The sequence below is a fragment of the Folsomia candida genome, unplaced genomic scaffold, assembly GCF_002217175.1.
Source record: "Folsomia candida strain VU population unplaced genomic scaffold, ASM221717v1 Fcan01_Sc020, whole genome shotgun sequence".
In the NCBI taxonomy this organism is placed as follows: Eukaryota; Metazoa; Arthropoda; class Collembola; order Entomobryomorpha; family Isotomidae; genus Folsomia; species Folsomia candida.
In genome coordinates, this window is record NW_019091212.1 from 2,621,500 (window position 1) to 2,635,624 (window position 14,125).

At 41.9% G+C, this 14,125-nt stretch overlaps 3 protein-coding genes across 11 annotated transcripts in view; 2 read left to right on the forward strand and 1 right to left on the reverse strand.

Moving 5' to 3' along the window:
* Positions 1–26: 26 nt before the first annotated feature.
* Positions 27–2,270, forward strand: LOC110858159 (gamma-secretase subunit Aph-1). The gene is made up of 4 exons (XM_022106837.2): positions 27–388; positions 481–701; positions 779–1,035; positions 1,156–2,270. The coding sequence occupies exons 1-4, from the start codon at positions 276–278 to the stop codon at positions 1,312–1,314; spliced, it is 750 nt and encodes a 249-aa protein (XP_021962529.1). The 5' UTR covers positions 27–275; the 3' UTR covers positions 1,315–2,270.
* Positions 2,131–6,706, reverse strand: LOC110858227 (kinesin-II 95 kDa subunit). The gene is made up of 8 exons (XM_035858449.1): positions 5,978–6,706; positions 5,243–5,863; positions 5,058–5,171; positions 4,852–4,976; positions 4,450–4,779; positions 3,202–4,357; positions 2,737–3,129; positions 2,131–2,666 (listed from the first exon to the last, which is right to left on the reverse strand). Exons 2-8 carry the CDS (start codon positions 5,785–5,787, stop codon positions 2,531–2,533), a joined length of 2,799 nt encoding a protein of 932 aa, XP_035714342.1. The 5' UTR covers positions 5,788–5,863; positions 5,978–6,706; the 3' UTR covers positions 2,131–2,530.
* Positions 6,707–8,212: 1,506 nt separating this feature from the next.
* The window catches only part of LOC110858018, a 95,035-nt gene continuing 89,122 nt past the window's right edge, over positions 8,213–14,125 (forward strand). For 7 of the 9 annotated variants that reach the window (XM_035858364.1, XM_035858365.1, XM_035858366.1 and 4 more), the window contains exons 1-2: positions 8,213–9,277; positions 13,483–13,733. The gene's annotated coding sequence lies outside the window, so the exon portion shown is untranslated. Of the gene's footprint in view, positions 9,314–11,886; positions 12,175–13,482; positions 13,734–14,125 lie in introns of those variants that run through there. The other 2 variants (XM_035858362.1, XM_035858363.1) reach the window with 2 other exon arrangements.

A 14,125-nucleotide genomic window follows, 5' to 3' on the forward strand; every position in this document is an offset into this window, starting at 1 on the left:
TGATTTGACAAGCAGATACACTTTTTATGCTTGACGATCCAATATTTATTACTCATCTGTTTTTTAAAGTTTGTTGTACAAATCACATCAAACCTTGAAATCGGCCTATTAATTAGAATAAACATATACTGCTTGTGTCACAATCCGGGTTAAGATAGAAGCAGACTACGCCAAAATTCAACAGTTGATTGATACTTACTTTACCTTGAACCTGTGCTTTATAAAATCGCCCAACTAAACTTAACTACTACACTCACACCACACACATAATCAAAATGACGGTCATGGAGTTTTTTGGCTGCACTTTCATCGCGTTTGGACCACCGTTTGCGCTTTGCTATTTCACCATCGCGCACGACCCAGTCAGAATTATCATTGTCATCGCGAGGTAACTATTACATATTTAGTTATTCGATTCACAATTCCATTCAATAAGAGATATAATTAAAGCAATGGATTAATCTATGTTGTTTTTTGTAGTGCCTTCTTCTGGCTCCTTTCTCTCCTGTTGTCATCTTCATGGTGGTTCGCTATAGTCCCTCTAAAGGAAACGTTGGAGTTTGCCCTCGTATTCTCCGTGATATTTCAAGAGGTCTTCCGCTACCTCATTTACCTCATCCTTCGAAAGGCAGAGGGTGGGTTGAAAAAGGTCACAGAGTCGGACACTGCGCTTATTGATAATAAACACATCCTTTCTTATGGTACACCATTAATATCCAACTCCATCTTGCTCTCTATATATCAAAATATACGTACTAATTATATTATTCTGGATTAGTTGCTGGCCTGGGATTTGGAATCATGAGCGGAGCCTTTGCTCTCATCAACGTCCTTGCTGACTCTGTGGGACCTGGCACCGTAGGAATTCGTGGTGGTGGAGATTCGCCAATATTTTTGGTCACGTCGGCTCTCATTACGCTCGCCTTTATTCTCCTTCACACGGCTTGGAACGTCATATTCTTTGATGCTGTTGACAAACGGAATTACTTTTTGATCGGGACTGTTGTCGCCTTTCATTTTGGGGCATCATTTTTGGTAAAAGAAATCACATATTAATATGCACATACATAAACGATAAATGATTATATTTAATAAATTTATTTATGAATTATTCAGTGATAAATATTCATTTCCAACTAATTTGCTAATTTATAGACGCTGTTCAATCGTCATCACATGTACTGGGCGTCGATCCCTCCCATCTATGGAATTTTGATACTTAGCGTATGGCTAGCATTGCGAACGGCTGGGGCCAAGATCAACATGAAGGAGCTGTTAAATCGACACCCGGTCACGTTGCATGTCGCTGAATGAGAAATGTGCAGCGTAGGAGGAAATCCCGCGCACCGCCAGCCAATCAACAATATTATGGACTGATAATGCTATTTGTTAATTTTGTTCTTTGATATCCATCCAATTTCTGAGAGAGGTCATCTTATTCCCACGCTATACAAAATAGTCAGGATTTAATTTTCAATACAACAACCGCATATATGTAATAATAGATAACATAATAACTCAGAAGTCATTTTGAAATGTGATGTCTAATGAAGAAAAAACTCATAATGCTTTTTATCCTATCATTCTTTTTGTTAACTTTTACTATTTATGCTCTAAACCATATTTATTTAATACATATATATGTATGGAATAATGAGAAAGGGTATGGGATAAAATTATCCTGTGAGCCAAGGGAATGGGGTTGTATAGTAATAATAGCATTATTATTATGTATTAATTACTGTACGGGTTAAGAGTCTGAATATATCGGGGTAAAACTTGTTAAAGCACTACAAAAACTAAATGTAATATAATGTAATATACTTTAAAAAAACTTACCAACTGAAGACGCATTCTTTAATCTTTGTCTCAAAATATTCTGCTGATAGTGTCCAGATACCTGCATTATGTAAACCCCAGTCACTTCAAAATTTGCACTCATTACTGATATGCAGGTGCTCACAAAAGTGCTCGTATTACTAAATGCGAGTAGTTTGTACGAGACTAATAGTTAAGAAATATATGTCAAGTACCAAGCAGTTTTTTCTACATTATAAAAATGATGTGATAAAAATAAGAAAAAAAGTAGTAGTAGCAGTTAGCAGTGCAGTAGTAGTTATTGAGCTGTTGGTAGTTTTGCGTATTTATTGTGTGCCAATAAATCATTATTGTTCATAGCAGTAGCATTATTATTACTTTTATAAATAACTATAACATTTTCTTGCCTGTTAAAACCATTTAAGAATAATAATACGTTTTTTATATTACAAAGATACGGTGATTTCTTGTATAAAAATCAGGCACATTTCTTTGGAATGTAAAATACATACTCGTTGATAAAGGATTGCATGAGATTATGGTTTTGTTAGTGAGCAAAAAATGGTCAAACTTGGCCGACATGGTTTTAACGTTATAGAGCCGATACAAATTTTGGTCATGTCACGAACGAACAAATTTGGAATTACGAGCGTTTGAAATTATAATATGCACTTGATAAGCGTGAGATTCTGGTTACAAATTTATAGAGCAGCTATTTTGTACGACTAACAATAGCAAAGTCTCTATACAAAATCCCATCCGGAGGTCGAGCGGATTTTACGCGTCGCACCAGATTGTCCCCTAGTTTGAAGTAGTCCACGGCCATGGGCATTTTTGCGGTTGGTATTCTGCACATTAAATAATCTCTCAATTTCTAAATTTTACTTATAGATTTTACAAAAACAATGGGAAACCCACCGGTTTGGTCTTCTCGGAGGGGCACAGTCCACAACTATTTCGCTCTCAATTTCATCAATGGCCCTCCTAAGGAGCGAGGTGAGCAGTGGATCCGTCGATGGAGGGATGTAGTCTCGTGTCCTCCTCTGCGGAAGTTCGGGGTGCAACTGGAGAATGTTTTCGTTGGAATAGTGGACGTTTTTCACCATGATGACCTCCCCTCTGTCAGAAATGTTGAAAAGGGGAAGAACCATGGCCCGGTCGACGGGAGGTCGTTCTAAGGCATTCGAAGCATCTATGGGGGCCAGTCTATAGCTCTGCTCAGCCTCATCCCACCGCATCCGCTTTTCCATAAGTTTCCGGGACGAGAGAGGGATAAAGTTGTCAATGATAACGTTTTTTAAGGCGAACTCTCTGCAAATTCATAAATTCAATTTAGTAAGGAAAAATAAACACATTGTGTTTAAAATAAATAAAAAAACTCACTTTTTAAGCTCCATCAACATTGTCTCTAGTTCCCTCATGTTTGAGGAATGATTGTCGTGCGCCTTCTCGGTCTCATCTTTAAGGGATGTGCATCTGTTAGTGAGCTTCTTGTATTTGCGCGACTTGGCTTGAAGTTCATTCTCGAAGGCGTCCGCATTCACTCTGAGTTCTTCCATCGTCAACTCTTCTTCCTCCAAACGCTTCCTCATCTCCTCGTAGCGCTCCAACTGCTCCGCCAATTCGGCCTGTTTCGACTGCAGGAGTTTCTTCTGCTCGTTCGTATGGTCGACGAGATCTTTTCCCCCGGTCAACACCTTGCTTTCCAACCACCCGATCCGCTCGCTCAGTTTGGAACATTCCTCCTCCGTGTTCCTTACCAGACTCTCAGTTTCGTCCAACTTCCCCAGCAGCATGTCCTTCTCCACCTTCATGGTCAAGTTGTCCTGAAGGAGTTCTTTCCTCCGCTCGGCCAACTTCTCCATGATGACACTTGGGTCGGTGGTGGGGTCAAGGCCGTAAGGTTCCAACATGGCGGCCAGTTCTCTAAGACGCTCCTCCTCCTCAGCACTGACCTCTTCAGAAGTGGGGCGATCGGGATCAGATCGTTGTTGATTAGATTTTCTTTGTCGGGGTTTTGTTGGATCAAGATTATCAGATTGGTGAGCATGATGCGTACTAGTTTGGCGAGCCTTTTTCTGCTCCAATTCGACACGAAGGCGTTCAATTTCCTCTTGATATTGGCGTAACAAGGCGTCCTTTGGATCCTCGTTGACTTTTGGCTTATTTTTAATTTTCTTGGCCCGAGAGGCATATCTAAGCGTGGTGATGGTCTCCTCCCAGTTGAAGCTGGCAGGTCCTATCGTGGCCACCATGATTGTACGAGAGTTTCCGCCCAAGGAGTCTTGGAGGAGTCGGGTCAACTTGGAGTCTCGATAAGGAATGTGGGTTGATTTGGCATCCACGAGAGCAGCAATGACATTTCCGAGTGCTGAGAGGGACAAGTTGATCTTGGTCGCTTCCTTGAATCTGTCCCCGACCGCACCAGTTTTCCCTTGTCGTTCAGATCCTGCCAGGTCGACAAGGTTGAGCTTACCCACTTTAAAGTGGTTCCGACCATCGGCCCACTTCTCGGACATTTCAATCGTGACCATGAAAACTGTGTAACAAATTTGTATTTATATTCGATTATTAGTACATATTTAGTGTAAAGACTATCAAAAAATGTATTTAAATTGTGGTTCGACTCACGAGCATGGGAACGAGAGCTGTGTTCATTCATGTTGGTAGCACCCACGGCTCGGTTTTTGTTCCCTCTCGTCATGAGGTCGTTGATTTCACTCAAGTTGCTGCACAAGTGGGTTGAAAGGTCTTTAACGTAGACCCCGCTCGTGGGATTTTCGCGGAGCTCGCGCTGCTGCTTCCGGTCTTTGCTGAGCAGGTCGCGGATGTCTTCTTGGTAGATTTCGAGATAGGAGGCGCGGATGAGGTATTGCTTCGTCGAGTTTTCAGCTACGTGGGCAAATATGTGGCGAAAGGTGTTGGGAATGACGCCGTGTTCGGACTCTTTTTCTCGTACACCTGGAATTATTTTCGTCACGATTCCATATATTGTTGATATGCATACCTATATTACACTAATTATTAGCTCACCTTCCATCGTATACGTCTTCCCGGTCCCAGTTTGACCATAGGCGAAAATTGTCCCGTTGAAACCTTGCAGAACAGAATCCACCAAGGGAGCAAATGCTATATTATACAAGTCTAGTTGCGAAGTTCTATAAAGAGAAGACCCAAATTAGCTCTTAATCTTACTACTTTTTGTACTATTTGTACTACTATTTGTCAATATCCCTCACCGAGCATCAAATACGGCATCAAACACAAAAACCTTGGATTCTGATATGTCCCCAGCGTTAGATTTTAGGCGTCTGACCTCCACCTCGTTCCGGTCAGGATGAACTTGAACCACGCTAGTCGTGCACAAATTATGCATCACAATGTGAGTATATTTGACACAATTTAAGCTCAAAATATTAATTACCTCTCATGCCCCTCAGTCTCTTCTTTCTCACTCAACGGACGACTTCTGATGACGACCTTGACTCTTTCGGAGGCGCCAGAACTACGCCCTTGTATCACACCTGCACCAACACTACCAACACTTGTGCTCTCTTCCATCTTTCCGGCCGACCGTTCTATAGTTGATGTCGTCGTAGGGTTAACTTTATTCGGTTGCATAGTCGTTACAGGTACTGCGACGTCGACCTCATCGCCCACGGCGGATGATGGTGGGAACTGGACGGGAGAGACGGGTCGACCCGTGGAACTGTAAAAGTCCTTGGTGGGGTCGATAGCGATGGGTTTGATGAGGAGGGCAGCCTCGGGTGGTGGCGTCTCGTCCATCAAACTAACGTCATCCTCACTGTCCCCACCCCCCACCATCATCATCTTCTTCTTCTCATTGAGTGTGTTCATCTTGGTCACCTCGTCACTCTTTCCTCGTTGTTGTTGTTGTTGATTTCGTTGTGGTTTCACTTTCCCGACTTCTTTGGGAGGTTTTCGTACCGGAAGTGTTTCAGAGTCCATCGGTGAAGAATGACCACAATGTGAGAGGAGAGAGATGGGGACTGCTTAATGAAATTGACTTCAACTCTTCAAAATTCTAGGCAATAATAAATGAATGGTATTTATACAATTTGTCCAGATGTGCGTCACAGTGTGGAGAAAACTATTTCCATGGGGGTGAAATTGACATTAAATTGTTAAGATTACTTACAGTAATGATGATTCTCTTTCCCAATGCATTTTTGCCTACTCCGCCAGACCACTAATCAACTTTGAAAACTATGAATTTTTGAATTATGTGTGGATATCTTTACGTTCACGGTAAGACCAATCAATTTAGGTTAGATTTTAGATTAGACTTGCCCAATTAAATTTTCTTAACTAAAGTGGTCCAATTTTGACAAGTCCAAGAATAAGTTGGATCAACATTGTCCACATGATTGTTCGATTTTATCGATTCTCTTTTTCTACCCGGGTATTCCAATTCCACAGACTGCTAGACTACCCGGATTGTGCATTACTCGGGTATGAAGAATTGTAATACAGAGACCTTGGTAAACTCATAGCTTAATTTTCTCTTACTCGGTGGTTGTTGTGACTCTGAAAACTCCTGCAGCATGTCGTTCCAGTCCCGTTTTCATGTTTTGTTCCACTTTCCCTTTCCACTTTCTCTCCACACTGCTCCGTGTGCAGATGTGTGCTGTGCATGTACATTAGTGTACACGTGATGATAGCGAAAAGTCTCAAGTTTCATCAGCCAAGGCTATCAAGTTATGTCAAAACTTGACGCTGCATTTCACCCGAAACCGTCTAAAATTAGTCTTCCCCGTAATTTGGAGCGTTTATAAAAGGAAATTCGCAAGGGCGATGTCTTCCTTTCATTTCATGTTACGAACGAACACTAATTCTAATATCACAATCTTCATCGTCCATACATTTGAGCTATTTGCGTCGCAATCGCCCAATACTACCAGAACCAGCACTATTGCCCAACTTGTAGTAGAACCTACAACACGACGTCGACATCGACGACGACCCAGCCTTGTTGCATGTCCGGCAAAATGAGAAAACACGGACCACTTATTTTCTAATCAATTGATACTCTCTCATACTTTTGCGAATTGGGAGAGCTTGGAATTCATTAAAGTGAAATGTTGGAGGAAGCTAATTTTATTCATGCCTGGCCCCAAGGCAGTGGCTGAAACTGTTTGATGGATAGCTGACCAGGACGTAATCGTGCGTAAATGAGGGGTTCCAAGGAGCTGCAACTCCCACCTTGGGCTCCATTTACTCACATACGTACTTCTTTCCTCCCTCGTTTCGCCAACTTCTTTTTGGGAGAAAGGGAAAAAATCCAATCAAATATGGAACGGACCTTTAAAGTGCATACAGCTTATTAACCAACCACAAACCCACACCAAGTTTGGTTCATGGGTGGAAAGTGGGGAGAGAAAAAATAATAATAATTCTCTCCCAGCGGTGGTGCCGCATCAGTTATTAGTTCGTTGGCCATGTTTTCATAAGATGATATGATGGCAGATGAGTGAAAGTAGCAGGGGCGATAGTGTCAATCACGTCCATTGGGTGCGCCTATAGCCCGTCAATCCTCATTCTCAGTGTCTCCCCGTTCCATTTCATTTCATCCTCTGCTCCTGCTCTTGGTCTGGTTCTTTTGTTCCTTTCGTCTCCCAATCACTGTCCGGTCGGTCGGGGGAGTTGTCAGACAGATTTCCGCGAGTTGACGATGGATAGCTGCTGCTGTCCAAATTAAATTAATTGCATCTGTCAATGTTATTCCTATGGTCGGATGCAGAGAGCGATTCCTCTGATCCATCCACCTTTTCAAAGATCCTCGTACGTACAATAACTTTTACGACATTTATAAGGGCATAAAATGTAAATTGGTAGGAACTGGGGGGAAGGAGAGGATGCAGGTATTTATGAGGTTGAGATGCACGTATTTATTACAGGTTGGGTCACCACCACGCCAACCTGAGGCAGGTTATTATCGTAATGTAGCAGCAGCAGCAAGCTTTTGATCGCATTAAAATAAACTGAGACAAACCCGGATTTTTCATGGCATGTGGTGGCAGTGGTAGTACTACGACTGGTTCATCGGAATGCTGATAAGCTGAAAGAACAAACACAGTCAGTCGTCGTCGTCGTTTTCGTCGTCAGAGAGTGCAATGCAGCAACTTCAGCCACGAGCGTTATTTCACAACTGTTTCCACATTGGAGTAAGTCACTCACTTAGTCAAAAAAGAACGCTGTACTGGGACGACGACGACAACGACGACGACGACGCTGCTGCAGAATAAAAGTAAAAAGAGTTGGACCACAAGAGCCAAAACACGGCCGGGTTATTGGTAGGAGCACACCACACTTTTATTCCGTACCGCAGGAGGAGGATAAGACGGGCATTCTGTACACTTTACACGGCAAGAAGCAGCACATGCTCACTTTTCCCCTCTCGTTCTACTCTACTCTCTCTTTACCCGTTTTGCCGGTGAAGCCAGGGTTTTTCTTCCCATTTATCAGTGCTCTCGTGGAACTTGAGCCAAGTAGAAGCATCATCTCATCGCTATCCTCCTCGTACACAGCTTTCCTCTTCAGCCGCGTCTCCTACTTGTTTGTGCATTGCTTCTCATTCGAGAGATACAAGAAAAAGAAAGACAGCAAGAAAGTTTGTAGCTCGTGAACTTGGAGAAAGTTGACAGAGTCATAAAACAAACCAAAGCTAGATACACTACTACTCTGTTACTACGACTACTACGTTCTGTGTGTGTGTATGTCATTGTCAAGCAGTTACCTTGATCTCAACTTGGTCTTCATCATTGTGCAACTAAACTATTTTCTAAAGAGAAAAAAAGGTGCTCTCCTTCCTTGTTTGTGTGTTACTTGAGAATTACTATTTGCCACACGGCTCACTCACCCCGTTGTATCGTAGTAGTTGATGATGAGACTTGCTAACTTTCCCTTCCGGTCTCACTCATAATGAGGGAGTATCATAATAATAATAATGTGAGCAACTAGTACCCCAGTCATTCATTCAGTCAGTCATCACCACGACCAGCACTATACCTACCGGACGACGTAATGGGGAAAGATTACCAAAGTTTATAATGAGCATTTCTCACGCATATTATAAATGCAACCACGCCTGGCAGATAAAGAGTGTGTGTGAAAGAGAAAGTCGTGTCGGGGAAAGTGAGACCCTTGGTGCTATTCTTCTCGTAGGGCTGTTTTACACACAAGACGACGCTGCAGCTGTGGAGGACACACAGTGAGAAAGTGACAATTAGTTCTCACTTAGTTCACCCTTGAGTTTATAATGGGCGGAGGCGTCCTCACACAAGTTAAGTTTCACACAAGAACAACTGTGACACATTAGAAGAAGAACTAAACTTTGTCCACATTGCCGTCTCGTTGTCGTCGTCGTCTTCGTCGTCGTCGTCGTCTTCGTCGTCGTCGTCTTTTCTTCCTGTGGAGAGTGTGTCATTTCTTGGACCAAGTGAGTTTTTGTCCCTTTGTTCTGCACCGCTAGCAAGTAAGTTTGCACTACCTATAGCTCATCACCACTTTAGGAAAGCCCCAAAGTTTTATGTTAATGCCGTGCCACGAGAGCGCAGTTGGCGAAAGTGTGAGTAGGGAGCTGTAACTCCTTCTCCTGGCAAACTTGGAGATTTCATTTTAATTAATTGTGAAGGCGTTGTAAATATGAACAAGATTAAAAGATTGGGAGGAGAGGAAAACGACAATGAGCGGTGGTGGTGGTGGTTGCTGCCCTAGTTGTGCGTGGTCGGAGGAAAGCATGATGATGATGATGACGAGGAAAGTCTTTGACCAACTTTGTATCTTTTTATGGCTGCTGATTATTTCATTACGAAATAATTCTCTTATTTCCTTCCGACGTCAATAAATCTCTCGACCTGTTCGATACTCTCTTTTTGCTCCTTGTTTTCAGTTTCCCCCAATTTTTTGGCTGCATCTCTTTCACTCCGCATTCTCCATCATTTTATGACATTATTTATAAAATATCTTCACGAAATGGAGGGAATAAGATGCGAACGAGTGCGTATAACAGCAGCCCAAGTGAACAAGGTCATGCATACGAAACACCTGATGAAGACAAAGTAGGAGCCGTGTGATGGTGCATAATGGCATGCATATGATGATGTTGTTGGTATTTAGTAGGAAAGCATTTCGTGGTGGAGAATTCGGTTAGTGAGTTGACAATCTCTGACGACGACGAGGGTGATAAATATGGGGACTAGAATTAGAATCAAAATCAGGGCAGTCACACAAAGTAGATGTGTGTGTATCATCATCATCACCAGCATCATCACGGCTACATAGTCGAGGGTATACATACATAGTATTGAAATCTTCATCTCTCGACCATAGCCTACTTCTTGTCTTTTGGCAAATGTCAGCAATTCCGAACCTCGTCGTCTTCGTCGTCGTTCTACTTCATTCAGCCAGCGAGACAGATGAGGATGAGGAGGTTACGTTTAGTTTATGTGCCAAATATTCGAGTGGGGTTATTGTTTGAGTGTTGTTAAATTGTGGGCGTGGTTGCCCTTGTCTGGTCCTCGTACAATAAGTCCTCTCCACTGAATGGGCCACGTCCTTTTTTGCCCCTTCAAACATCAATATTAAGAATGACATGGCCAGTATTTCTCATCAAAGGTGCCTCCTCTCCCGTAGTGCATGCATACAGTTTCATCTCTTCACTTAGACAACTAAGTAACTCGAGAAAGAGTGAGTTAGTCGCTTAAAGTGGTTGGCACGGATGAGAAAGATGCAAGAATAGCACACACAACGACATCCCAGCAGCAATCCCTGGCACATTATGTATACGACACAAACAACGCACGTTATCAGCATCTATAGTTTCATCATTTCTCCGGATTCCGGATGCTTGCACCCATGGCCCGACTTGACCCTGAGTCCGGCTGCATGATGACATTCTTCTTCTCCAGCTCTTTGAAGAAGAAGCTCTTTGTTTCCACCACCACGAACCACCGAAAGCCACATTTTTCGCTGCCTTTCAGCCTCCCACTATCCATTTCAGAGGCGTTGTTGTTTCACTGATATCCACGCTAACGCAGATACATAGGCGTTGTTGCGACAAATAGAAATAAATTATTCGCTGCAGCAGCCATTCACTCGATGCGACAACTAGCAGAGTCATTTCTGCATTATTGCGATCGTCGCACCCTTTTCTCGTTATTTTTTTTCCTCTCTTTCTTCTTTTTAAGCTGGGATAGCTTAGCTTTGTTGGTGGCGTCGTGGTCCTGCTGGGAAAAAGTAGGACTGTTGACTGAACCGTAACTTCCCACAGGACGAGAGAGTACAGAACATATCAACCACATCATCATTACCATTTAATGACATCATGGTTCACATTGTTCCGGAGGAAGTGGAATTATGGTCGTCGTCGGCTGCTCCTCATTCCAGTCTAATTTTTTTCTTATTCTCAATGGAAATGACACGTAACGACAGTCATCATAAGAATGGAGGCAATAATCATAACTTTCTTCGCCTCGATACGATACCCCGTCTCGATATAATTCAAAATACTAAAAATTCAATCCAATCTAATAAGTTTCCATTCAACATTTTTATGCATTGCCAAAGTCTCTGCTCTGATCCAATGTTCACAATAAATTTCTTTACGGACACATTTTTTTTTCTCTTTCTCATGTCGACCGAGTCTTTTCCCTGGCGAGAAGCTTGGAGTGAAAATAAATTTATTTTAATTTTATTTTTATCGAGATAAATTGTATCATAGTTTTTTTTTACTACGACTTTGTTTCGATTGAAACTATTTACCAGATTATATTTAGGTCCTGACCATTTCACAAGTTCGTGTAAATTGCAATCTACGTGACCATGTCCGCCCGACTGGATTTATCATTCAACCGGATGGACAATGTCATGAAATGATAGTTCTTTATGAATATATTAACTAAATACGTGTAAGTGTGGGTCAAAGCTTCGCATCCGTCGGAGACATACTTGTGATTCAACTATATTCAATTTAAGATTGAGTTGCAAAGATTTAGTGGGGTCGACATGAAGAACTACACTGAAAAACAGTTAGTTATCCGCAGTCACAGGTGGTCATTCATGAGGCTTCAACTCTCGACTATTCACTTATTTAATACTCAAACATATAATTATTTTGTCTCGTAGTTTCCAATGTAAAATTGTCCATTCACATTTAGCCCGGCTTCCTGACATAAATTAAAAATTTAATGTTAAATTCACTCCAATTTCATCATACAACACACTGACGAGTTAGTTCAAAAGTATAAAAACAACGGTTATACATAAGTGGCTCTGAAAACTGGAAGCATAGGTAGTCCTTGCATGCATGCTTTTTTGGAAGAAAGTCGTGATTGGGTGAGCCATTTAAATAATTATGAACCTACAACCGTGAATTACTTACATTCTGATAAATTGGGTAGTTGCAACCTTCAAAGTTCGGACTATGCGGAGTTTGTGGTTATTTTGAGCCCAGCCAACGCTGCATTTTTGAAATGTTTATACCCGACCTATTACAAATTTATTTAATAAGTATTCAACTTTTATCTGAGCAAGTCACGCTATACATGCGAAAACGTACACACAAATAAAATATCACTTTGTGTCACCACTCGTGTATACTACGAGGAGGGATAATTGTCATAATTCTGGTTTTAATGAGCAGTTGGTAATCTCATTACTCATGCCCCTTCAGAGGAGATTGGCTTATTCTATTCCGTGCATATCGCCACCGTGTCGATAAGGTAGTATACACAGCCAGGTCTTGTTCTTAATAGGCGATGAATCGTGACTCCACCCACCCTAACCAAATTGCTTTTGTCCTTGCGGAGACAACAAGACACGAAAAGAAAGAATACATGGTGAGTGATGACTCAAGGACGAGGAGAAAACTCTGAAAAATAAACTTGCTAATTTTCTCCCTAACTAAAATAACTACTGTCACATCCTGTCATACCTTCGTCCCGCTTTGGCTGTGTGTCTCTAGCTGTCTGCCGTACATCCTTCGGGGTAAATTAGTTCCGGCATTTAGTACGTGTTTTTGTTGGTGCATATGTTGCAGATAAAAATACTTGGACTGCCGCCGTCTCCTATTTATTTACCTGCTCCCAGGTACACACAAGTAGTAAGTAAGTAGTTCTAACAAGCAGTTTTCTACCTTCGCCACCACAGGAGGAAGGCTTGAGGCTCATATCATGCTAAGTAAACACCGTTCCCACTGTATTTGTTTCTGTCACCCGAACCCGTTTCTCCCGATACATCAATAGGTTACGTTTTTTACGTGTCTGCATGTTCGTATCACTTACCTCTTGTAACTTATGAGCAGTCTTTCATGCTAAGTGCTCTCATTTTTTACTTCACCTTCTCCACTCACTCACTTTCCTTCTTCTTCTTCTCCCCTTATTATACTTTAGTTTAGTTAGTTTGGCTTCCTAGCTTCACGGGAAGACGAAACTCGTTGAAAGAAAGAAAGGAAGAAGAAACCTTGTTAGGTTCTTATTTACCCTCTCGCGTGAGAGCTAACCTCTCACTGTGTACAAGTTTCCTCCACTTTCGTGACCATAATGCATACATATTGAGGAACAAACGCTGGCCCGTGTGATCCATCCAGGATATGAATGAACCCTTGTTTGTTTAATGCTTCAACTAATTTCGTATTTGTTGCAGAAGGAGGAAGCCGAAGAAGAAAAGAATTAATTGGGACCGAGAAACGGCACTCATCATTCCCGTCATCGCATACCACGAGTCGTACGGACGTAAATACGTGCACACAATAGGACCACAACCACAATAAGAGTTCCTCGAAAGTCAATCCGATCAATCATGAGTTAAGAGAAATTCCGAGACGGGAAGGAACAGTGTTTGTGGGTTATTAGTCCTTAGAGAAGAAATACATTTATACACACATCTCTGTGACGGTGAGAAATTTTCTCTTTCTCTTTTTTTGGCAAATTCTCCCATTTTCTTAAGTACCCGCACACGCTGGAGAGAGAGAGAGAGAGAGGAAAAGGTTACAAAAATTAGGAGAAAGCAGCAGACTATTCGGTTAGTCGGTGGGTCTGGTGGGTTATGGTTTTGAGTAATGGAAAAAAAATAGGAACAGCCAACCGGCGGATTTATGATGTTTGCAGGAATCTCGAGTTTTGCAATAATACATCTCCGAATAGTCACTCGTTTTAAACGGGGAGGAAAAGAGTGGAGGAAAAATATACCAATTTATTTCTCTGATTAAATCAAATAAGTAAAAACTCGTGGAGCTATTTTCTAGAGAAACTGGTCGATTCGATGCCAAGAGCAGATCTGCTTTGTT